At 44.8% G+C, this 25421-nt stretch overlaps 1 protein-coding gene across 2 annotated transcripts; it reads right to left on the bottom strand.

Moving 5' to 3' along the window:
* Positions 1-460: 460 nt before the first annotated feature.
* Positions 461-25421, bottom strand: flrt2 (fibronectin leucine rich transmembrane protein 2). Of its 2 annotated transcripts, none has more exons than XM_047021470.1 (2): positions 24968-25421; positions 461-4768 (listed from the first exon to the last, which is right to left on the bottom strand). In XM_047021470.1, exon 2 carries the CDS (start codon positions 4328-4330, stop codon positions 2339-2341), a length of 1992 nt encoding a protein of 663 aa, XP_046877426.1. In that variant the 5' UTR covers positions 4331-4768; positions 24968-25421; the 3' UTR covers positions 461-2338. The 2 variants fall into 2 exon arrangements, with proteins under 2 accessions (XP_046877426.1, XP_046877424.1); XM_047021468.1 differs by lacking the exon at positions 24968-25421 and adding an exon at positions 6880-7457.

Genomic DNA, 25421 nt, shown 5'->3' with positions numbered 1-25421 from the left:
CGATATATGGTACATACGGTAGTCAGATGGCTGAGTGGTGAGGGAGTCGGGCTAGTAATCAGAAGGTTGTCGGATCGATTCCCCACCGTGCAAAATGACATTGTGTCTTTGGGCAAGGCACTTCACCCTACTTGCCTCGGGGGGAATGTCCCTGTACTTACTGTAAGTCGCTCTGGATAAGAGCGTCTGCTAAATGACTAATTGTAAATGTAATGTATATCTGCTATATAAAGGGAATGAGACCATTTGGAGAAGTTGTCTTTTGGGTGTTACACGGAAAACCTGGGAGAGCCTGTAGTTAGCATAACTCGAAATGATCTTCAATAGAACACAATCTAAAACCAGGAGTATGTATTTGTAACTCCACAACACCAACTGCCTCATGGTAAATCCTCACAGGAGATTCCTAAGAGTGAATACTCAAGCACAAACACCAAGCACGGTCATTACAATCACTTCCTTAGCCTGCACCTTCAAACCATACATTCTCAGTGGGTTGCTAAAATTGGTGTCGTTGCTGTGTCGGTGCCACTGACTCTTAGCACCCTACAAAGAGTGCAGTCTGTCATTTGGCTTTCATCCCCCTCTCTGCGTGTGATTCATACAGCCAAGTGAAAATAACGTCTGCATATTTTTCTCCCTTTTTTGGATGAGGATTATGAGATGGGGTTGGGTGGGCAGAGGGGAATGGGATAAGGGGGAGGGGAGAGGGGAGAGGGAAGAGGGGTTGAGGGAGAAGGGCAGGGGTGAAGGAATTCTTTGAACTCGTCTCCGCAAAACAAAATCTTGTCAAAGCAAATGAAGTCTGAGTAAGAAATGTATAATGAAGACTTCTCACTGGCACACCACATTCCACATGCTCAGAGCTGCAGCAGCCACACCAGACTGGGTTTTAATTGAGCTCCCACAGGGATCTGAGGGCCGGGACAGCAAAGGGGATCAGTTGGGGTAAATCCATCAGTAGAGGTCAATAGTCTTTGTTTAGATTTTTTTTTTCTCCCTCTGAATCAATCTAACACCATTTTGAGCCCCCGCTTTGTTTTGGACCATCAATCAGTAAACAAAATAGCCAGTCCCTCAGACTGACCAGACAATGAAGAGAACAATTATGAGGGACAGCTCCTTCATCAAACTACTGTGAGGCCAATGAAAACATAAGAATATGTTTGCTGTGAGTGAATCATTTGTCTAACCATCAAAAGAAACGACAAAAAAGACAGGATGGATGAGTGTATGGAGAGTGATGTCAGTTAATCTCCTACGGTACAACAAATCCATCACTTCCTCACAAACTCTGCAGACAAGACACCACCCCCACAGGGGCAAAGATGTCACCACGATACAAGCCCAGAGTAGAAGAAAATCTGGATTATTGGCCCCCTGAACAGAGATCCCACAGTTAGTTTTAAATTATTCCACACCTTTAAGTAGCTCGATGAGCTAAACAACACTTCAAACAATACCCATGCAGCTGAGGTAATGGATTCTGGGGTGGTAAGATCTCTCTCTCTCTCTCTCCCTCTCTCTCTTTCTCTGTCTCACACACACACACCTTTCAGGCAACCTCCTTGCTGAATGAGAAGAACTGCCCCCTAGTGGTCACAGCTGTCATAACATTGCAAGTTCACTGAGGTGAGGCTGTTCAGCTCAACACCGACGTTGTACTTCTTCCTACTCCAACACCTACCACATTCAAAATTGTCTACTTAATCCTACGCGGGCCAAGGGGTGTTGAAAAGTGTTTGTTGTCTGATTTGTTTTCCTCTGAAAAAAATGCCAATTTCCTGAATGGCTGCTTATGCTCTCTGATGCATTGAGAAAAGTGCACTTCAATTCTTTTCAGAAAATACCACCAGTGCTATTTTTCCATGGTCGTCTAATCAGCAGTGTTTGTATTGCTTGACCGCTGTGTTATCTTAACTGCCGTTCTGGCTGCAAGGGGTTGCTTCGTTTCTGCACAAAGGCCTTATTTTCACTTCTGTGGTTAGCAAAGAATCCCAGCCCTCATGAGTCCAACCGTCTAGACCTGACCGTGTTCGTCAGAACTACACCAGCGTGCAGTGATTGTACAAATTCTCATGTTCACTACTTGAGCATAAAACAACTTTCAAACCCCAGCTGATTATAAAACCATTTGTATCTCTTTTACTAAGAATAAAAAAGATATCAGATTCCACATTATTGTCCATATATAAATTACATGTAAGACAGAACTAGGAAATATATATATGGTACAGTATATTTTAACTAAGATTGTTTTGTGTGTGTTTGTCTGCTTTCGGTTCAAACAAAGGGTGGTGAATGAGGACGCAGTGCGTCTGTCCTGAACAGTGCAATATCACGTGAGGCAGAACTCGGTGCTGGGAACATTGCTGCTCTTGCAGTAGGCTAAGCTATTGTTACTAAGGTGACAGTCTCTGAAGCCTATTCCCCCATTGGGTGTGTATATGGGCTGGATCCTGAAATCCCCTTTGAGCAGCTGCTCATTGTTCAGGGAGACTATTTGGAAGCTAGTCTCAGTCATCTCCAGGATGGAGTTATCCTTTTTGGTGCCCGCCTCGCAGTAATCATCTTTTCTGCGTCCCCGGTTGTATTTCCACTGAGTCGATGACGAACGGCTCTTCTTGTGCATGTACCAACAGAAAAGGCCAAGCAGCGTAACCAGGACGACAAGCACCGCCCCTCCGATCACCCCAGCCAATAGGAGCGTGGAATTGATGTCCTGAGGGGCAGCCTGCTCCGACCCGGCGGCCTTGTTGTTGGAGTTGGTCGAGGCAGACTTGGTCCTGGCCTCGGAACAGATGGTATCCTCCCCAGGCCGGTAGGAGTTGAGTGTGTCCAGGACGTACACGCAGACCCGGTAGAGAGAGCGAGGCTCCAGGCCCGTCAGACTCAGCCGGCGCCGGTCTCCGCTGACCGTTTTCTCTCGTGTGACGTCGCTCATCAGGCTCTGGCCCATCTTCACCCAGGTGACCTTGTAGGCCGTGACAGTGTAGTAGGAGTCCCAGCTTACCTCGATGCAGCTGGAGTTGACCACGTGGAAAGAGATGCGAAGAGGGTCCTCATACGGCGGCAAGGGGCCAGAGGGGTGAGGCGGCAGGGCCGGGAGAGGGGAGGGGGAGGCGAGGGAGGAGGGGGTGGACGTGGGGATGGGGGTGGAGGTGAGCTTGGTGGTCATGGCGGTGGTGGTGGTTGGAGGGGGAGTGGAGCGCAAGGTGGGCCAGGGCAGGACGTCGGAGCCAGACGGGCACTCAATTACATCCAGGGTCAGCTCTCTGATTGCCATACCACGCACCTTCTCCGGACTCTGGCACATGAAGCCCCGGACATTGAGCGAGGCCGACAACGACTTGAGCCACACCACCACCCATTTGACGGCACAGTCACAGCGCCACGGGTTGTTACGAACAGTGAGCTGCCTTAGGCTGACAAGTCCGTCAAAGACTCCCTGCGTGAGGATCTGCAGCTGGTTGTTGGAGATGTCCAGCTTCTCCAGCCCCTGGAGCTGGGAGAAGGTGTCCACAGGAATCTGGTCAATCTGGTTATCCTGCAGGCTGAGCCGGACCAGGGCCTGGCTGGGGAGGAGGGGCGGGGGGAATGTGAGTGAGTTTCGGGCCAGCGCCAAGTCACGGAGGTTGGTGAGCTCCTGGAAGGTTCCGGGTGCGATTCCCTCGTCCGTCAGCAGGTTCCCATCCAGCAGGAGGCGCTGCAGACGCGTCACGTTCTGGAAGGCCTCTTCGGCGATGACTGCAATACGGTTCTCGTCCAATCGCAGCTCAGTCAGGTCCTCCGGCAGACCGATGGGCACGCTGCTCAGGTGGTTCTTGGTGAGGAAGAGCATCTTGAGGCTGAGGGCCTCCCTGAAGGCCCCTTCCTCCACCCCCACCGTCGATATGGAGTTGTCGTCCAGGTGGAGCTCCTCCAGCTTGGGCAGCTGGGCCAGGGCAGCCCTCGAGATAGTCTGGATGTTGTTCTCCTGGAGGTGGAGAACCCGGATGTTCTTGGGCAGGTTAAGGGGGAACTCGTCCAGCTGGTTGCCGTAGAGATACACGGTTTCGACCGAGCCGACATTGTGAAGCTCCAGCGGGAAGCCGGCGTTGTTGATCTGGTTGTTGTGGAGGAAGAGGATCTTGTGGCCCTCCTGAACACCCAGGGGTACTGAAGTCAGGCTCCGCTCATTGCAGTAAACGTACGTTTTGTCGCAGCGGCACTCCACAGGGCAGGAAGCACCAGAGCTAAACTGCATGTTGAGACTCAGGAGGACCGTCAGCCAGAATCTCACAAATGAGGCCCAGTCTTTATTCCACAGTCTGGCCTGTAAAAACTCCATAGTGAAACCAAAAAACAAACAAAGTTGAGCAAAGGAAAAAAAAAAATTGTCACACCTCCCTGTACGAGTAGGGTTGAAAAAGGCAATGGAGAATATCCACTATAAAGACAGAGTCCTTTAAGAGAGTTTGATAAAGCGTCAGTTCACAGGGTGGAGAAGGGAGGAAGGCGCAAGGGTAATCCCCCTGTAATTGCCAGTGCTCAGCTGAAGAGCAATGGTCTCATTAGCTGCTGCTGTAGCCTCTCCACTGACTGGCTCCATCCATGCTGAGATATCAGACCGTAGCAGGGGTCCTGTCTCACTGCAGCGGGCCCAGTCTGGACCAGTAAGTAGCCTGGCAGCGGTGAGCCTTCGTAGGCTTCACTCGCCCACCCGTCACACTCTCCTGCTCCCCTCCTGAGGTAGTGTCCAAGGGGGGTGACATTTGGATCCAGAGACCTGTTCCAACAAAAGAATGGCTGGATTAGTATTTTCAGGGGTGGTCTGTTCTCAGTCAAAAGAGCTTCGCTCTCTTGCCCAGGCACAGAACCCTCTCCTGCCCCGTACCCCACCCCCCACCACACACACTTTGACTCAAGATTAATGCACACACCATTTACACACAGTCTCACACACATCTATACCCCCTGCCCCCTCCCACACAGACACACACGGATTCCCACAGCTTTGAAATTATGCACAGGCTATTTCTTTCAAAAATGGCAAACCATCTGATAAAAATGCAGGACAGCTCTGGCACATCCGGTTTAAGAGATATAATGGAGTCTTTCATGGCTCCTTTACGCTATCCGAGGAGAAAATAGCACTGCTAGCACACCATGTTCACTCTGTACTTCCAACAGCACGGTGATACTACAAAACAACAAGAACACCAAGGAAGAAGTCGAGTTTGTTTGAAACATAAAAAGTCAAAGACAAGTCAAGGAACATTACACCATATGGCAAGCCCTTTCTCAAATGTGAAAAGCAATTTTCTGTCTTTGTAATTTTGAAGAGTTTGATGTCGATGTTGCTACACGTGCTTACTGTAAATTGAGTCTGTCTTTTCTTAACTGTACAAGATGTTTGTACACTTCCAGCTCATGATATTACACACAGCACTGTGTGTGTGTGTGTGTTTTGTAAGGTGGGGTGGAGTAGTCCAGTTGAGCTTCTCCATCAAGCTAGAATGACATACGCAGCTTGTCAAATGAAATGGGATTGGAAAATAATTTAGTCCTTCAACCTGCAATAAATGATCGATATGGGCTATTTTTCAATGAGATGTCGGGAGTCGTCACCACAAGGCCATGCGAATGCGTTGGATCCCCTCGTGCAGTAGTCAGGTTTTATAGCCCATAACACATTTTCTTCCCTGATGATTGAAAGATACTGCTTGTCATCCTGTGCTTTCAACTTAACAGGAGCGCCACCCCTAGTCAATGCTCAATAGGCCCATATACTTTTAATAAATAACGGCGTGAATGTCTAGAATTTTAAACGGGCAGGATAACCATGGGTTAGAAGGGCCTCGGCTCTCACGTGAATTGGTTTGTTGTTGGATTCTATGGAACATTAAACAAAAGAAACATAAAATACATCTGCGATCTACTTTTCTAAATTGAAAAGACAACATTTAATCAAATAAGATACCGGGAAAATATGCAAGCACATACCGCAAAAAAAATGTGCCACGGCAGCAGCATCTAAAATGATTTTCGCTGTACGTATTTAAGGGCCAGGGACCACTAAATGTAATGTCAGTTGTAAAAACGGAACTGAATGGCAGAACATACCCTTAGACGCTTAAAATGAAAATTGAAGGTGTTGTATTTTATTGAGAGCAGTTTACAGATGAACAAAGTGATATCACACCAGGACAAAATCCGATTAGCCAAGTACTGGAGATTTAACGACAGAAATGCAATTAAAAGTTTTAAGTTGATAGGGTATTTAAAAGGCGATAAGAAGCATATCAGGTACACATCAAAGCCTACCCAGCAAGGGGTGTTCATTTGAATGAATTATTACAAAGAGGGATTGAGAGCCGTACCGTGCGTTGAAACCTCAAGCGTATATCGAGTTTTTTCATTTTTTTTTATTTGCTGGCAATGGAGGAAAAAATTAAAGTGCTTTGTAGCGCATTGATCCCAGACACGATTAAATTAGTTAACGCACGAATACATAAATAAAACATTTATTTAAAACATTATCTGATCTCTCTGATAGGCCTACGTCAACTTGGTCACCTTTCCTGCCTGGATGACAAACTGCAGATCTACGATTGAACCTAGATTAAAAATTAATTCATAGCAAAAGTCTTACATGGCCTATGTAAAGCATAACCTGCTGGCTACGGCAAGTGCAGATAAATACGTAGCCTAGAATCCGCACTTTTGCGAAATTACACTTGAACAAAAACTATTTACATTGCAAAAGCAGTCGTTCGCTAAAGTACTATGTTTATACCCAACATGGTGTAGCCTATATGTGTGTACCCATACCATTTATTTCGGTATCGTTGCTTTATATGAATAACGATTGTTAAGATGCCTTCAAGTTCACCATACCTTAGACGGCGCTATATCCACATCCATTGTGAACCCCATAATAACGTTTAAACTTTTTCTCTATTGCTTTGTCCTTCATGCAATCCTGGAATGTGACAGTGCGCAACGATCCAGTGCCATTTGGTACTGTTTGTGCGAATCGGTTCCGAGCGCTCTGCCACCCATGAGTCTATCAGTCGGCATACTGCCCGAGCCCAGTAGAGAGTCCACAACACTGTCCGCACTTTTATGTTCAGCCGCAGCTCAACCTACGGCCACGATTCCTTCAAAATCTTCGGTAATGCATTACAACTACAGTGGGACCAGAACAACAGCGAAGAGTTTCCACGTTAGAATCCCCTGGAACAGAGAAAGCGCACTTGCCATGGTATCCGCTTGATGCCCCAGCCATGACGGCTTGCGTTTTTTGGGATGATAAAAATTGCCTTCAATGCTACGAATCCCGGAGAGTTGTTACGTTAGATAAGTTCAGTTGATAGTGATGTCGGTGCACCGACCACTTCGTTCTCTCCTCCCTCGCTCGCTCACTCGCTTGCTCTTTCTTTCTCAGTCTCGCTCTCTTCGGCTCTGTTGGTCCCTCCTTCCCTTCCCTTCCCTGCTAAAGAATGCATCTCCCGGAGCAGCTCAGGGGTGGCTTTAAGCCACAGATCCGCCCCGCTGCTGCTGCCCGCACACCGGTGTTAACATAGAATAGCAAGTTGTATTCCAGGTATTTGGCCATATCTGGGGCGTATTTATATTATAAATTGTTTTGTATTGTCTATAGATATAGGCATAGGCTATACCGGGTCTAATTTGTTTCTCCAACTAATAATTATAAATGCGCTGATGAAGTGAACATGGGTCCCCTGGTAGTCTTTCGTTTAATGTCATTTTTGTGGTTAACAACTTTTCCTATGAGGCCGAGGGCACTTAAGGATTGATATTCCTGTCAGCGTCATTTTCACCTAATGTAAAGCTTTCAGATGCACTGTCAACCGAAGAAGCGTCTTTTGACTATTCAGCCATCCGACAAAGTTCAGATTCAGCATACTTTTGCCCTACACTCTCTCTCCCCCCCCCCCCCGCCCTCTCTCTCTCTCTCACATATACACAAACAAATACACATATTCTCTCACACATACACAGACACAGCCTACTACTAGAGGAGGAGAGTTTGAAATGGCATGTGTGTATCACAGATCTCTTTATTTTACATTCTGGAGTCTACTCCATGACTATTTAGGTACATGTTAGGTACAGATTCACCCAAATTGCACATCTTAAAAACAAAACAAACACAAGCCACCCACTCATTGTTATTGGTGTAGCAGATTGATTAACAAATGTAAACTATGGACAACTTTTAAACAGATGTTACAGGTCCCCTGACAACTGACACTGTGACATGGCCACATCTCAAATCCCTCTCCTTCCCTCCCAAGGACAGGAATCCACCCAATGCCATACCAATCTGCCACTACATCAACATCTCTCCTCAGCTTGGTTGGTTTCATTCACCCTTTCATGTTTAATTGTGGCTGCCATGCCACAAAGATGGACTGCCTTGCCGTGCCCGGTCTAAAATATTTAATTTCTTCATAAATCAGGTCGCTGTACACAGCATGAATTATACAGTATATTGGACATGTGAAGAATGCAGAGGCAACAGTGCAGTTTTTCTTTGCAGTGGATGAACATGTTCTATTGCACATTTCAACATTATTACAATAATTGTCTGAAGTCCAGGGATGTTTAAGGCATTGTTTCCTGGTCTGACAAACTATGACACTACATACCGTGTCGGATTCAAACTGAATTCTTTATGCAGCAAGTAGGTAATTTGTATTACAAAAAAGTTGCTTTCCTGTGCTTTACTTGAGAGATTGGCATATTGTAGTCATCAGTAATGGAATATAAATGTAAAATAGAATAATCTCAAAGAAATGCAAACATGGACTCCAGTTACTCCAGTTAAATATTTAGGTTTTTCCGTTTCGTCACTTGAGCAAACTTAAAGATAAATTCCTGATCTAATCTTGAATCACTGAATTACAAGTCATGCTTTATGTATTGATTTCAAAGGGATACCAATTTTACACATCTTTTATAAATCCAAATATTATTTTTGCATCAGACCTGGGACCAATCTTCCATTTCTCTCCTTTCTCTGTCTCTGTCAATACATTTTTCTCTCCTTCTCTCTCCTTCTCTCTCCTCTCCTCTCCTCTCCTCTTCATTCCTTCTTTCTCTCTCTCTCTCTCTCTCTCTCTCTCTCTCTCTCTCTCTCTCTCTCTCTCTCTCTCTCTCTCTCTCTCTCTCTCTCTCTCTCTCTCTCTCTCTATTTCTCTCTCTCTCTTTCTCTCTCTCTCAGCGTTGCGAGTGATGTTTACAGGGGCACTGTTCTGCTGAAACTGGAGAACCGGTGTTGCCCGCTCCTGAGATCAGATCAAAGTCCAACATGGTGTCTGTTTCTGACTGGACGTTAGAGAGTAACCCTGTTTGAGAGCTTACAGTGAGGCCACAGATACGGGCCCTTGGCCCTGGTGTTTACTTCACCCACATTCACACAGCAGGCCCAGGAGACATCATTAGCTTAGCGTGTTTCTCCTGGTATGTTTACATCTGGACACTTCAAAGCAACTCCACATCCCTGTTTAACACGTGGAATGTGATTGGTAAGATAGCAGTATGATGACTGTGGTATGACATTCCTGTTTTGCTTGGTGTTTGTGTGATTATGGCAGGGAGAGATGGACTGAGACCAACCACAGGCTCCTTCAGAGGGAGCAGGGAAGCTGATTACGTTTTTAGCTCACAGCTGATCAATATGTTCATTAATCTTCGCGCGGTAATCATGTTTAAGTGTGTCAGTTCAATCCCAATCAACCTTCTATACCTGCATTCGTAATGTAAAGTCTCATGAGAGGCAAGTCCAATTTCCAACTGTCACTTCCAAGAGCGCAATATGAATATTATTAAACGTTCCTGCTACCCTTTTTTACCCTGATATGCTCAGTCATGGGGGTTGTTATGTTTTTTGTTCTGTCCAGTTAAAGAGACGAGAAGTTACCGGCGTCTGTTTTAAAGATGAAAGCTCTTGTCACACTGTTAGGAGGCCGAAAGTGCTCAATCAGTGTTCAGTGAGTTTTCTCAGATGTGAATTGTGAGGCTACATGAATGCTATGGCTTCATCTCTTCCACTGCAGCCCAATGCTAATGTCAGGCTTTACAACCACTGACGGGCCCGGCCCTGTATCAGGCGAGGAGATAGAGAGAGAGGATCACTGAGAAAAAAGATTTAAGGAGTAAAGGCAGTGAGAGAAGAAGTAGACAAGAGAGAGAGAGAGAGAGAGAGAGAGAGAGAGAGAGAGAGAGAGAGAGAGAGCAAAAGAGAGAGAGAGCAAAAGAGAGAGAGAGAGCAAAAGAGAGAGAAAAGACAACCGAGAAACAGTAAGTAAAGAAGGATTTTGTTGGAACAGAAAAGACAAGAACAAAACATCGAACAAGAGAGATGGACAGAGAGGGTGTGAAAATAAAAGGCAGAAAGAAAGAAAGAAGAAAGAAAGGGGAGAGGGATAGAAAAAGAGATACACGCCAGGAACAGGTCTGAGGGTCACGCAAAGGATGGGCCTTATCCCTTCTCCAATCCCTGAAGCTTTTCCCTCTGTTTGAAGTCACATCTGGGCTGAATTTCCCCCTCTGAACTGAAGGGAGAGGAAGTCTTTGCCTGGCTGTACTGGTGAGGATGTGGGCTCTAGCTTCTACCCTGAAGGCTAGACACTTCATACTGAGACTGTGTGAGGGTTTCTCTGTCCTGAAGGGCTATTGTCCAGATCGTCCTTCACCAACCCTTACCCATACGCTGAACAATGCGAGCTGGCTATCTATGATTTGACGAGTCAGTGATTTGAAGAGACTGCATGAAAAAAAAAGTTCATCAAATAGAGTTCAGTACTGTTAGAGCAATGCACTTCAGATTTTTCACCTTCCACTTTACTTACGTATGCTATTTGTCGGTTGCTTTGGATAAAAGTGCATGCTAAAAGAATGAAAATGCAAAATGTAAAACATAAAGCAAACCATCTCTCCTGAACACCGAGATAACTGCAGGTTGTAGTTCCAGACCAGCCCCTAACTCATACAGTATGATTGACTTTTAAGCAGTTCCTGAACATAATGGCAATGGTTTTAAATGAGCCATTTATGTTTTTTTGCATTTTCATTGTATGCACAGCTTGTGTTTTGATTTCTCCTGCTGGGCTACTCTGAGGAGCACGATTGGACAAAACAAGTTGAAAAGAGCAGGAAAAAGGACTGCCACTCTGTTTGCAGTGTGTCTGTTTTTAGAGAAACTGAAGAGTAACCGAGTTGTGTACTCCGACCGATGCAGACTAGGAAATAAACACAACTACCATCGACGTTGTGTTAGTTGAATCAGATGTGGGCCCGAGAGTACTACTAGGTAGGACCCAAGAACCGATAAGTCAATGCTTTGTTAGATTGTGGTCTGGTGTTTGTTTTGATTGTCTCTTATCAACTTTCACATCATGAGTTATGTTTATTTAAGGTCATTTTATAACACTATCACACTCACATAAAGTACGTCCTTTCTTCAGTGTTTACTGCTCACAGGAACATTCATTATCAGACTGTCCACTAATTAAAAAAGGGTGAAGAATGCCGCAACCCAATCGACAGCTGAATGACCCCAAAGAGTTATAAAATTGTTGTATTATAATTAATGTGAATTTGCAACCTCGTCTGGGATTTGCTTATTTATTAGACATCCACGGTACTTATATGACGGATGATGCTCACTTTAAGAAGATAGGGGAAAGACGCGTACTTAAGCAATGTAGACAAAAAAGAAAGTTGGGACATCAATTAGACAAGCGATTTAATTTGCCTGGCCAAATTCACTGTTTATCGCTTCACTCTCTACCCCTGGAGAACATCTGTAGCAAAGAGATTCTCCTCATTACCAATGAAGCTTTCTGCTGGTCTGGCTCTCATTCAGAATTAGTGAGACAGTGAGAGTGGATTAGCACGCTTGTTGTTAATCTGCTAATTCCTTGTGGAAGGTTATAACTAAAACTGTCAAAAGTCTGATTGGGGAGATGCACAATTATTATTTCACAGGGTATGGGCATTGGATATGTTGTCTTGTCCTCAGACTAAATATTAGTCTGATATTCACTACAAGAGGATTGTGGATAATTCCAGATCACAGGTGAAATTGTGCTTGAGGCTGTCAGGCGTTGTCTAATCCTCTGATTACAGAAGTTTGATGCTGTTGTTGTTGTTGTTGTTGTTGTCGTGATCTGGAAGCTCAAGTGATTCCACTTCCTTTGACCAGTAGCTTGACTGTCTTGTTCTTGTTCTCGGTTCCCTTGCTCAGCCTTACTGACTTGACTAAAACAAGACCTTAACTAATAACAATAACCCAGTCTTCCTGAAGATGTGTGGATTTCATCAATATAAAAGTCCAGAATATCTGTTTTGTTCATTGATTCTAAAATTGTAACTGTAAAAAAAACGAAATAATAACAGTCATACTGTAGTCTTGTACTGATGTGGAAAAAATTACCTCAGTGTCTAGCGATGTTGGTTGTATGTGCTGATCCTTCATTTAAAAGACCATGTTCTTCTAGTTCTGTTGACAAAAACACAACAGATATTTGGAAATATAATTTTCTCCCCATATGGCTCCACTAAGGCAATAACCATGTGCATACCAATCTGTACCTCCATCTGCTCTCCGCGGCTAAACCCTCACCATCCCGCTTCCCTCCAGCGTCCGCTCACCGCCACGGCTAGTTTCCCCAGTTAGAAATAGTTTAGGAAACATCCCTGGGCTGTCTCCCCCAGATCTCCACATCTAGTCCCCACTCCCAATCACTCAACATCCCACTCAGGGTGTAGATGAATAGCAGAACCTTGGTCCAGATTTCCATTTAACTAGCCTATTCTTTCTATTCTTTCATCTCCCCACAAGAGGAGAGAGAGTGAGAAGGAATACGAAGAGAAAGGAGGAAGAGAAGCGATGACGGAGACGGTCAGGGGGGAAAGATGGAGGATAGGAGAGATGGGGTTGGTCACGGCGCTGAGTGATGACCTCAGATGTATTGATGAAAGGGATCTGTCTAATCCCTTCATCCCTCACGGAGCGGTGACGACACCCTGGTGCATCGCTCTTTCTTTCAGGTGGCACCGGGCCCAGCTCTGGCGTCTGTCACCCTGCGCAGATTATTTGAAGCATGGCATCATAAATGAATCACATATGGCTAATATGTCTCCTCTCAGTTTCTCAGAGAGATGGCAAAATCACCTCCCTGCTCCTTCATGGGGACAGAGTGCATGGGGCTTTGTGTCAGGTGCCCTCTCATAAAAAAAAATGCCTACCACGAGAGAAAGTGAAGAAGAATGACAAAGAAAAAAGTAAGGAAATCTAATAAAAAATTGGAAAAGTAGCTAAGGTCAGTTGCTGTGCAGCTAGTATCACTGTATAATTCATGACTTTCCCTTTTCATTTTTCTTTCTCCAGTGTGCCTCTGTGCCTTTAACATGGCACAAAGTAGATTAATTACATTAGTCTGGGAGAGCCAGCGTAGCCAGCACACCTGTCCCACTGCCACCTCACGTTAAGATATAGAGATCTTTGTTTTAGCCACCATTAGTTATTTATAAAGGCCCCTGTGTGTGAATTACAGTGTTGGAGAAGTGGAGAAAGGCCTGTAATAGTCATGGGTGAATGGTGCAAATTCTCACTGGGAAGGCATGTAAAACTGCAGTAAAAGATGATTGAGGACGCCGTAAGATCATCAAGTACATGTTTGTACTAGCTGGCAACCCCCAAGGCTATGGTGTCATATTGATATAGTTGTGTTTTCATGTCAACACACAAACACTAGGCTGGTAAAACTGTAAAGGACTCATCTTTTACTTTCCCTCAGAGATGCTATACTGTAATTGGTGCCTATGAGATAGATGGACTGTAATCTCACGGGATAGACACTCTCATTCCTGGGATTGATTAGGGGATGGCGGATTAGATATTTCTGGGTTTCCATTTTTTTCCGCAGACAGACAATTTTCTAAACAGAATCACAAGAATGTCTGAAAATAACTAATGAGGGACCAGCAGAGTCATGAACATCAAATAACTTCATAGTGCAGGAACAAGCCTCACTGCAGCAGGCCTATCGTATCATCAGACTGATCAGCTACGTTCACTGACTTGGCAAAGTCCCTGATTGCACGGTTAGAAATGTATGTGGTACATCTATTCGAGTTGATGTGAGTGTTATTTAGTTTGCCCAGGGGTACAATTCCGGGCAGTGGACTTTTCCCTTCTTTTCTGAGGCAAGGCTGGACTTCTTAGGCTTTTGTCGCATCAAATGTACTTTAAGAGAAGTTGAGGCATACATTTAGCTATTACTACATTTAGACGTTTGCCTGGGTTAGGATATACAGTTTGCAATTGGTTTCAAAGATGGTGTAGAAGCTAAACGTCAAATAATCTATGCTGATTTACGCTTGTCTGGGTATTTATATATTTTTTTATCCTTTTGATATAATTTTCACTCAAGTTCTTCTGTTGACAGCCATCATGCAAATATCCAATGCTCTTTTACATCAAAGGAATTGCAGGCTATGTCAAGTTATATTTAGAGATGGAAAACTAAACTCTTAGCCATCATCGTGGTTTGGGTGCTACATTCTTTGCAACTGCGGTTTAAGCCCTTACAATTTGCACAATCTATCTGTAGAAACACATGGCTATGAGAGAATCATCCCTTTAAGATTTTGTAATGTTCAGCCGATGTATATGTTTTTTCATTCTGCTATATCCTCCAGTTTTGAATACACACACGCTGGGGTTGGAGGTAATGTTGATGTGCTTACAGAACACAGCTTTTTCCCCCTTAGTGTGTACTGCCCACAGTAATCTGTCATTTTGAGCCACTTGTTGTGGCTGTTGTTGTGATTAATTATGTGGTTTGGGGTTGGATTTACCCAATAGTCAAAGCTTGTGTGTATTTGTGTAAGTGTCGGAGAGAGAATGTCGATTTCACCAGCAGTTGGTCTCACATTCACAGCCTTGTGATTGTTAAACAAACAGAAAAAGAGTGAAAACAAGCTAATTTGTTGGTGGGCAGACAAGTCTGCCTGGCAGGCCTCTCCACAGTACCCTGCTTTGTTTCATCCCTGACCTTCATCCTGTCACTTTTATTTGACAACGGGTGTGCTCAACAACTGTTGGCTGCAGCTGATGTCCAGTCTGTAGTCACAGCGGTAATAAAACAAACTGAGTGCCTTTAACCTCGGAGAAAATGAAAATAACAGCAAAACACGTGTGAGGACTTATTAAAATTCCCCTCTGCGTTACTGAAACCTGTTATGGCAACTGAGGCCAGCAGGTATTTCTCATGAGTATCTGTTTTCCCCTGAGCACTGGATCAGGTATCTTCGTGAAGTGGAATGCATCAGAAAGACACTTTAGAAATGCCACAAATGCCACATGCAAGTGTTCTTCAGTGTGAAACAGAGGGCCCAGCCCTGAGAGGTGCAGGCCTGCGGGAGGGTCAGACAGAGCTCCAGACCCTCCTCGCTCGCTGGATCTCCTGGCATGTGAGTGTTTCCACGTGTGCTCCTCCTACCGTGTGCAAGTCTGGGCTGGGGCTCGGCTGTGTCACACTGGGGTAGAGTAGAAATCTGCCTCGGGACTCAAGAGCTGGCATCGGCTCAGCTCCCCTGATAGGTTAACAAGAAGAACTTGTTCTTATCAATGGGGCTCTTTATGTTGTCTGTACACACAGACACACACACATGCAGACGCACCACACACACACACACACACACACACGTAGCTCGCAGGAGTCATAGGAGTGCTGACACCAGAAAAGCCCTTCAAGCTCCTCTGGGTTCATCCAGCACCTCAGACACACAACCGGCAAGTCATTGTTGTTATTTATTCCAAGCACAACACAAGAGGCAGACAGGCAGAGCTATACAGAGTGAGAGAGAGGGAGGGAAAGACATGGAGAGAGGAAGAGAGAAAGGGAGGGAGGAAGGGAGAAATAGAGAGACAGAGAGAGAGGGTGCTGTATATATGGGGATAGGGGGGTGAAAGGTGAGAGGGTTTTTGAGTTGGACTGAGAGAGGAGGAAAGAGAGAGATCTAAGTAGTGATAGAGGGGAAGAGAGTGCTGTAACCGGGGTGGTGGTGGTTGTTTTTGGCTCGTGTGCCGGTAGTGCTGAGGCAGAGCAAACAGAGAGACCCAGCACACGTCAGCCCACTAATCTTTCAACGTGGCCAAAGATTTCTGACAGCAGTTAATTACAAACAGGCAACTGTCAGGTAACTCTCGCTCTCACTCTCACACTACCTCTTCCCTGCGATTACAGCATTTCACTCGTGTCATCGCTGTGCCATTTTTCCAGCTCTGATATTAGCCCGAGTACCTCACACACACTCTCTCACTCTCTCTCTCTCTCTCTCTCTCTCTCTCTCTCTCTCTCTCTCTCTATCTCTCACACACACACACACACACACACTAACACACCCACACAAAGGCAAAATTGCTCCATTACTCAAAGGTTATGAGTGTCTTAGCAACATGAGGAAAGATCAAAAGTGTCAGTATATGAAGGGGAAACAGTGTTTCCCCAGACTCATAAAGTATGCATCTACAATCTACAGTAGAATGCCCCAATACCCATACTGGCATATGGTATCTACCATACTATTCCAATACCCATGCTGCCATACTATTTAGTATGCCAGAAAAAAAGATTATGTCCCAATATGTGAATAACATTATACAATTATAAATAACCCCATGGATGCTACGTACAGATCCATTTTGTGAATGCGAGCCTTCTGACCTGACTGACTGTTACCCAGACTTGTGGCAGAAGACACATCAACCGTGGGATTTCACTTCATTCAAATTATTTTCCAGTTAGGTCTACATGTTATCTGAATTTATTTGGCTGAAAAAAGGACACTTCCATTTAGGTTTTAATTTGACATTTTAAGAGCATAAACCATTTATATTGGTGATCTCTTTATCGCAGCTATGAAGCAAGCTGACTGAGGCTGATTGAGCAATTCAAGTCTTTCAGGCCATATTTATGGAGGGAGTGATCCTCTTTCCAATGTTTGTCAAGCGCCATGGATCAGCACAACCTTTGTTCCACTCCAAGACACGGAGTTGACTAGGGCTATGATGGTGGCAATTGCAATTGCGGTAACATGAGCGTTTCCTTGCCATTTAAACGTTTTACAGAGGCAACTTGTCACCTTTCCAAAAGCTCACAGTTCCTGTTCTTCCTAAATGAAGTTCAATGGGCCAGCAGTCAGTAAACATACAGATATGCTAACTTCACCTGAAGCCCTCCCTCCTATTAGCTACCCGATTCAATTTCCCCTACGGAGACTTGGGCTAATTTAGACGGAGGCCATTCGGCCGTTTACACAGCGTAGTGAAAATGAGGCATTTCTAATGACTCGGCACTCTGACAGTCTTCCATTAGCGGCTCAAGGCCTCTCGCCAGACAAGGTCTTTCCAGTTCCGTGCTCCCGACTCATCAGCGTTCACATAACTCTCCACAGGATACCGAGACGGGAAACCAGGCTAGCCGCTACTGAGCTTCGAATGTTAGCAGATGGGAAACCTTAATACCAGTCTCCCTTTCACAACCACCAAAAAGGGGTGTCTTGCGTTCGTCCAACAAACCGAAATATCATTGCGATTACTTATAAAGATGCTCACATCCAACAGTAGTGTATTTGGCTTTGTCTGAAGGCCTATGGTTTTTTGGTGAAGAACATCTGCAGTGAAGGTGTTGGAGAGGACCCATCCTTTTCCAGTCTAATTTACTGTGCTTGTTCATGTTACAGTAATGCAGGGTATGAATAATGTTCTCCCACATATGGGTTGTCAAACAAGGTAACTATTTCTCTGTAATTGATTGGATAATTAGTCCTATTTATGCTCTGGAATTAAATAAACTGACAAGGTCATTAAATATTTCCGTGAAAGAACTAAAAGAAAAAAGTTTACTATTGCACGTGTGTGTGTGTGTGTGTGTGTGTGTGTACAATACAATTTGAGAAAGTGAGACAATTGTTTGGTACTGTAAATTGCATATTTATTTTGGAACTGTTGTTACTATCTATCCAAAAGTCACACTTATATTTGAATGTATGCCTGGTTCTTTTGTGCTGCAGCACTTTTCTCCATATTCTTCCACTGTTTGAAAGAACAAAAATTCAGACTCCTTTGAATTTGCTCTCTACTACGCTAGACAATTTTGAAAAATATTTCTCACTGCCATACTTCCCCATGAATTAATAACAATCTCCATATTTCATTTGATACTCCATCAAGTCTCATGGTCATATTTTCAGCTGGTAAGATGTTTGGAGGTTCCAGTGCCTGCCAGAAGGAGACAGGGAAGAATCCTTCATAAGGTCACTGGCCTCATTTCTCCGTCAGAGAATTAGTCTGGGGGGAGAAGTGAACACCTGACCACGTATTGTCTCCATCAGGGGCGATTCTAGGATCAGACATTTAGGGGTGCTCAGCCCCCAATGAGAATGTGAGATGAATATAGTGCCTTGGAAAAGTGAAAAACCCCCTTGCTAATAAATCTCCAATTTCACTGGATAACAATTAATACATTTGTGTATTATTATGCAAAATATTGAATGGATGAAAAAACTAAGGATTTGCCTTTCTTCATGAACTACCAACATCAAATTATAATTATATATATATATTTTTTTTTTGTTTGTTTTGTTTTAGGGGTGCTGATATGAAATGCTTGAGCACCCCTAAAAAAGGTCTAAAATCGCCACTGGTCTCCATGTTCATGCACATTTAGCTGTTTTGAGAGGGTGAACAGCCCACACACACACACACACACACACACACACATGCTCAGACAAACACAGTTTTTACATCCTGTACCATACACAGTCACAGTGACCCCAGTCAAGCTTGCGCCCCATTCCCCCCCTCTGCCATATAATGATTTTTTTTTCTTCTCTCATCTGCAGATAAGAAAACCGAAGCTGCCACTCTTTTGATCAACGCATAAAACCAGGACGTGAGGGGTTCTAATCCCATTCCTCCCTTGACATTTTGTGTTGTGTGACATTTAACTGAAGCAAAACACTTTCCAATCCCGGGCGCTCTTAAAATTGTGCCGTGCGAAACAGTTGTGTAAAGGGATGTGCACAGTTCTATGGATGTGAAAATACCTTTCTGATAATGCATGCCAATATAATACTCCACCTTTCAGATTGCTTTAGACAGATGCACTATTTTGGTATTCATAGACTTTGGGTTTCATGGAGAGCAACCATTTTAGCAACAGATTATAAGCACCTTTTTTTTTCTTTCTGCAGTCATTCAGTGCCTCTCTTTGTGGCAGTATTTTTGACAATTTTACAGAAGTGCTTAAAACACAATCGTTTTATTTTCAACTCGTATTGCTTTTTCTTGTTCACATTCCCTCTGGGATTGTTCTGGCTGATTCCAACTGTGCCTGTCAATATATATATATTTTTTCTCTCTCTGCCTCACTCATATCTCTCTCCCCCTCTCTCCACTCTGTTTCTCTCTCTCTCTTTCCACCCTCTCTCTGCCTCTCTCTCTCCATTCTCTCTCAACCTCTCTTTCCTCTCTCTCTCTGTGACTCTCGCTATCAGGATGCGTGTCTCAACATGTGGGAGGCAAAGACACAGATATCTTGTGGATAATTGATTAAAGCCAGGTGTTCTAAGGGGATTTGCATAATGACAGCAGTTGGTGCTGTGTCCCATGGTGTTCCAGGTCCCAGTGGGCCCTCTACTGCCCCACCACAGGGACTTGGTGCTGGATAGGTGGGTAGAGGTGGGAGGCCTGACGGGGGTCAAACCAAATGGCATACTGCCATCTCCTGCTCCAGGATATTGTTTTGGAAAAGTGATAAAGGCTACGGCTTTTTGTCTGTGTGTGTGTGCCTGTGTGTGTGTGTGTGCCTGTGTGTGTACTTGTGTGTGTGGGCGTGTGCATTGGTACTTCTATGTGCGTGTATTTGTGTGTATAATCTTGCAGCAGTCCTCAGTCGTAAAATGTGGGGAATTTGAATGACCAGAGCCTTCGTCGGTGCCAACGCAAACGAACTCACAGCTTGGAATCTTTCATTTTGCCATAATAAATGACAGTAGGGGATGATTGCAGGGGCTGGTGTGCTGAGGGGGTGGAAACGGGATCCGTCTGGAGTGGGGGGGGGGGGGGGGGTAAGGGGGGTAAGGGGGGTTGGGGCACCTCAAGGAGAGGGACTCGAGGGATTCGGGGGATACCTCGGCCACCTGATCCTGTATCGGACCAGCTGAACAAATGGAGCCGATACTGCCTCAGAACCGCAGGAGCCAGACGCCTTGTACACACCAACACACGCACACACACCAACCCACACAAAAACACACATTAACACACGCAGGAACACAAAAACAAGCACAGCAGAAAATAGTCTGTCTGCCTAATCACACACTCAAAATTACGAAAAAGATGGTTTGGGGATTTTAATGGCGTTACTCGCATCGCTGGTCCCCCAATTGCGTGGAGGCACAAGCTTGTTTGCTCCAGATCCAGGTGGTGCAGAGAACATAAATTACACCCTCTCCTGGCCCCCCCACCCCCCAGGCAGGATAACCAGAGAGAATGTGAAGCTGATGGGTCCAGGCCAAAGTCGACTGGAGTAAGGCTGTCAGAGGGCTCGTCTGAGCGGCGGGTGGATACGCAGACAGAATCTAATAAGAGTCCGACCCTCAGGAACAGTAGACAGAATCAAAACAAGAGCTCTGAGTATGGGGTTCTCACAGGTAATTTGGTCTCTGCTGGGTCTCGCTATGAAAAACGCTAACACACCGCGTTATTCTGTTACATGACATTGCGTTCTCTTGTTCCACTTATGCTTTCTCAGCCTGGGTTGGGATGGAAGCGGTCCATTACACTTTACAGAAACATTCGCTGTTTCAATCACATTCAGATTCTGTGATTCACCAAGTCCTGGTACACACGGAGCTTTGGAAACAGAGACAGAAGGAGTAAGGGAATGTAAGCTTTACAAGGTTAGAAGCCAAACATGATGAGGCAAGCTCTTCATTTATGAATTACAAGTAACAGTGAAAAGAAAAGTATCCTAAAAAGGCCTGGTTGTCTGTAAGGAGGAGGGGGGAAGCGAGGCTGGGTCAGCAAGTGGTATCAAATGGCCGAGTGCGTGTTTTATTGGGTGACGGACAAATAAAAAAGTACCAGATACCAGAACAATGTGTGGGACGACAAGCTCTAAAAGCTCCATTCATCCTGAGTCATGTTTCACTGGGGCTGCAGTGTCAGACTTTAGGAGAATGAAAAAGAGAGGAGGAGGGGGGGGAGAAAAACAACAGACAAGCCTAATATCCTCCATATGACCTGGCGAGGCTAGGAAACAACATCCTGGCTTCTGCTCTCTCCTCTTCTCCTTGCGTCCTCCTCTCTTTCGCTGATCAAAACAATCCCTCCTTCCTCCTCTGCTCTGCTTTCATCGCCTATCCAACCTGCTTATTGGTGTTGGACAGGAATAACCAGGAAAATATATGCATAACCCTCCTCTGACACGGCGTCTTGTTTGATGTGGATTATTCAAACAGATGCCCTCTCACCGTTATTGATGAGATTCACATACTGTGTGGATCTCTGTCTCCTCGCTCTCCTTAGTAATAACCATCCTTGCAGCCTGAAAGGCAATTCTCTCTCTTGCTTTGAGAGAAAGACGTTGGAAAACAAGACAAACAAAAAAAATGTAAAGTCTCCTGGTCAAGTCTGGCAGGTCTTGGTGGTGACAGAATATAGACGAGGCTGAGAAATCAGGAACGTTTCTTTTCTTTTCAGGCTGCAGGAAAGTTGTGGAAGCCAGGAAGTAAGTAGCTCTTTGGCTGGAGGGCTTGCTGGGAATCAGTCTGCCAAACCGAGGTGTGTGTCAGGGTCTCGTGTAGCGTCGCTCCAGGCCGGGTCTGGGGGTCATGTGAAAGTGTTGCTAGCTGGGTTTTGTGAGGCAGAAAGGCCAGCGCTTTCTGACTCTGGAGGAGAAGACAGTCAGAAAGAGAGAGCATGTTCATCCCTCTTGTGATATGTTGAGTCCCACTTACACACACACACACACACCAATACACCCTAACACACACACCAACACACACACTTACACGCTCACACATACATGAACACACTCACACACTAACACACACACACACCTCTCAGAACAGGGGTCAGGGGGTTAACAGATTTCTCCTCAAGTGAGTTCTGTCACGGCCAAGCCTCTATCTGAAGCCTGCTTTTTGCAAACTGAGCTAGTCGGGGTGAAACCGGAGAACGACAGGTAGCTAAGCCTGGACAGGCGTGCAGAAACACTGTCATCATTAGCACCCTCTGGGTACTGCATCACCCAGCACAGGGCTGCACAAAGTCTACAAAGTTTATTTTGGATGTGTGCTCAGCTATTAAGTGATAGTGAATAAACTATCTCTCGACCTCCTTCCCTGAATCATAATTCTGGGGAGTCTGTGTTGTCAGCTAATGTGAGCGATGTCTGGCGTCTTTGGCTGAGGAGCTGGGAGAGGCTCCAAGCACAAGCGGGAGAGTCACAGGTCAGCAGCATGGAGCAAGCTTCACCAGGGCTAGAGCAGAGCTTCACCACTGGAGCTTTTCTGACAGGCACGGCTAGGCTCGCTGGCAAGCGTCTGGCTTCTCCATGGTTCTCTCCTGAACGCCTTCTGAAAGCTCCAAAACAAACAACAACGGTCTCTCCAGAGCTGGTCTGCTCACAGACCATAAAACGATTCTCTGAAGCCTTTAGTCAGTCGTGTGTACCAAGACCCTGGAGCAGGGACTACCTGACAGCAGGCCACTCGCACAAATGCAGTGGTTTTTTGTTGTTGTAGATTTCGCATCCAGCATACGTCTTTTAATCGATTAAAGCCTTATTTATTTATATTATTCTGCTCTTTTGAATGTGTGACAGTGTGCTGATCTGTGGAAAGTGGATTCTGAGATAATGTGAGAATATAAGTGGCTGTGCTCAAACAGTGTGTTGTGTTGTGTACCGTACAGATAATTATGTATCATTGAAACACGGTTTTAAATTTCTGCACTACATTATAGTTTTGCTATTATTACAATACTTTGAATGTTTATTTGGAATCGAAAAAATAGACCCAAGTCCGAGATCTTGGTAAGCTTGCAAATATGATATATTTTTATTGAAATTTTAGTTCAATGAACCCTTGCCCACCACTTAAACTGTAATTGTATTATGTGCTGGTATTTAGTTCTATTTATGTTTCCTCCAGAGCAGGCCATCTCCGTTTCTCTCCCCCAGCCCAGAGGAGAGAGCAGGGGAAGTTGAGAAGAACAGTCATCTCCTTGTGCTGGTTCTTTTAGTTAACAGTACATCAGTTTCTCTCTCTCTTTCTCTGTCTGACTTTCTCTCTTTTTCTGGCTCTCTGCCTGTCTCTGTCTCCATGCCCTCTACCCTTTGTCTTCCCCCACACTCCCTCTCTCTTAGCATATCTAAGCTGTGCCTTTGGGCCAAATAGAGCTTTGGTCAAAGTGTCATCCATGGCTCACGTTTCCTGCTGGTCATGTGACAGTAGTAGGGACTGTCCCATACCCAGGCGTCCGAGAGCAGAGACCCGTATTATTCAGAGACAAAGATCACTCTGCACCATGCACCTGAGCTGAAGTAGAGTTTCAAATGAGCAGGAATAATCTTTTTTTTTTGGGTCATTGGATTGATTAGATTGATCTGGCTTGCTGTGTGGGTTCTGGGGCTGTTTCAACAGTTTCATTGCCCTTGGCAAGCACGGCCATGTCTGTAAATGTGAGTAATGCTTATGACATTCACGAGACAAAATAAAATGAAAACATCTTAATTCTTTGCTGTGTGAGTGTGAAGCAAAGCAGTTCAATGTTATTCAGACGGGGTGAATACAACATCAAGTGCATGGATCCATCCACTAAAACGAGCCATGCTTTTAAAGGAAAGTGTTCATCAATCAAACTGTGTGTGTCAGTAGCCACACACTGAGTCTTGGCATGTTTGTTTAGAATTAATCCGACAACGGGATAAAAAGCGCAATTTAGAAAAACTGAAGCACAAAGGTCTCTATGAAGACAGGCTCATATGAACTTTTGACTTTCATCCATGCATAATAAATCCCTGTATTTTTGAGTAGTTACACTGTGGGTAACTGCACTGGGACTGAAGTATCTAAATAATTGATCATTATCATGTATCACGTCATCATTTAAAAATATACATAATCTAGCAATAAGAATCACTTCAAACCAATTACACCCTAACTCTGAATAGATAATTAGTTAATTGTGTAGAAAAATAGATAATTGTGACTGCCTCATTACAGTTTTAGAATCCACACAAATGTTCGAATCTGATTAAGTAGTGTAATTTCAGTAATAACGAAAATTATCAAATGTTTTTAAGTGTCATTACATCTTATTAATTTTAGCCACTTGAGTTTTCAGTTTTCTTTCATGTTATCCTACCTCATGAATTTCTAAGTGTACTAGTCAATATTATACATTGTGTGTCGAAGAGAAGAACAGTGAACTGTAGTCAGTGAACTGGAAAAAGACATGACATAGTCTTGAATAATATATATGTTGACGAACTCCATCTAATAGTCCTGTTAAACTTTTAAAAGGTGGATCCATCACTCCCGACAGTCTATTTGCAATCTGTGGTGAGGCAAAACTCTGAATCTACCCCAGAAGGAGACACACTGATTGGTTTAATTATGATTGCAGTGATTAAGATGCGTCTTGGTGGATCTCATACACCTCATCTGCTGAATCTCAATGATCTGGGGAGAATTCACATCTCTTTCTTTATTTCTCTCTCTCTCCATCTCTTTCTCACTCTCTCTCACTCAGTCACTGTCACTCATCCTCTCTCATGTTGTCAGTTGCTTAATTTGACCATATCCTCTATCTTTCCCTCCTCCCCCCTCCCCCTATCTCTTGTCAGACAGTTATGAAGTGCGAGGCACTTACCCTCTGAAGGCAGCTGCTGGTCAGCGCGGGGTCAGCGAGGCCGCAGGGTTGTGACCTCCTGAAAGCACACACACATCCCAGGACAGCTCCCGGATGCACAGAACAACAAGGCGTCTCGTTAACTTTCAGGAGCGGGTGGCGGGCGCAGGAGACTGCCGCGTGTCTGCAGGAAGCAGCAGGCAGCAGTCAGACCAGCGAGGCAGAGAAAGACTCTGCTCGCCTGTCTTCTCCTCGCTGTGCAGTGAAACCGTAGCAGTACCTCTGAAAAACCCTGCTGGTGATACCCCACACACACACACTTACTCACACACAAACAGAACCAGCTCAAGCCTGTCCAACACCAATGGTTGTCTCCTTTCTTCTTTCTCTTCTTTTCCTTTCTTTCTTTCTTTCTTTCTTTCTTCCTTTTTTCTTTTTTCTCGCGTATCGTTTCACTCCTGCCTCCACGCCTGTC

Source organism: Hypomesus transpacificus, chromosome 6 (genome assembly GCF_021917145.1).
Source record: "Hypomesus transpacificus isolate Combined female chromosome 6, fHypTra1, whole genome shotgun sequence".
In the NCBI taxonomy this organism is placed as follows: Eukaryota; Metazoa; Chordata; class Actinopteri; order Osmeriformes; family Osmeridae; genus Hypomesus; species Hypomesus transpacificus.
Note: the sequence above shows the minus strand (reverse complement) of the source record. Positions and strands in the feature narration are given on the sequence as shown.

Bases quoted from the DNA above. Each gene is read 5' to 3' on its own strand.
- flrt2 (XM_047021470.1), bottom strand. From the start codon at position 4,330: ATGGAGTTTTTACAGGCCAGACTGTGGAATAAAGACTGGGCCTCATTT.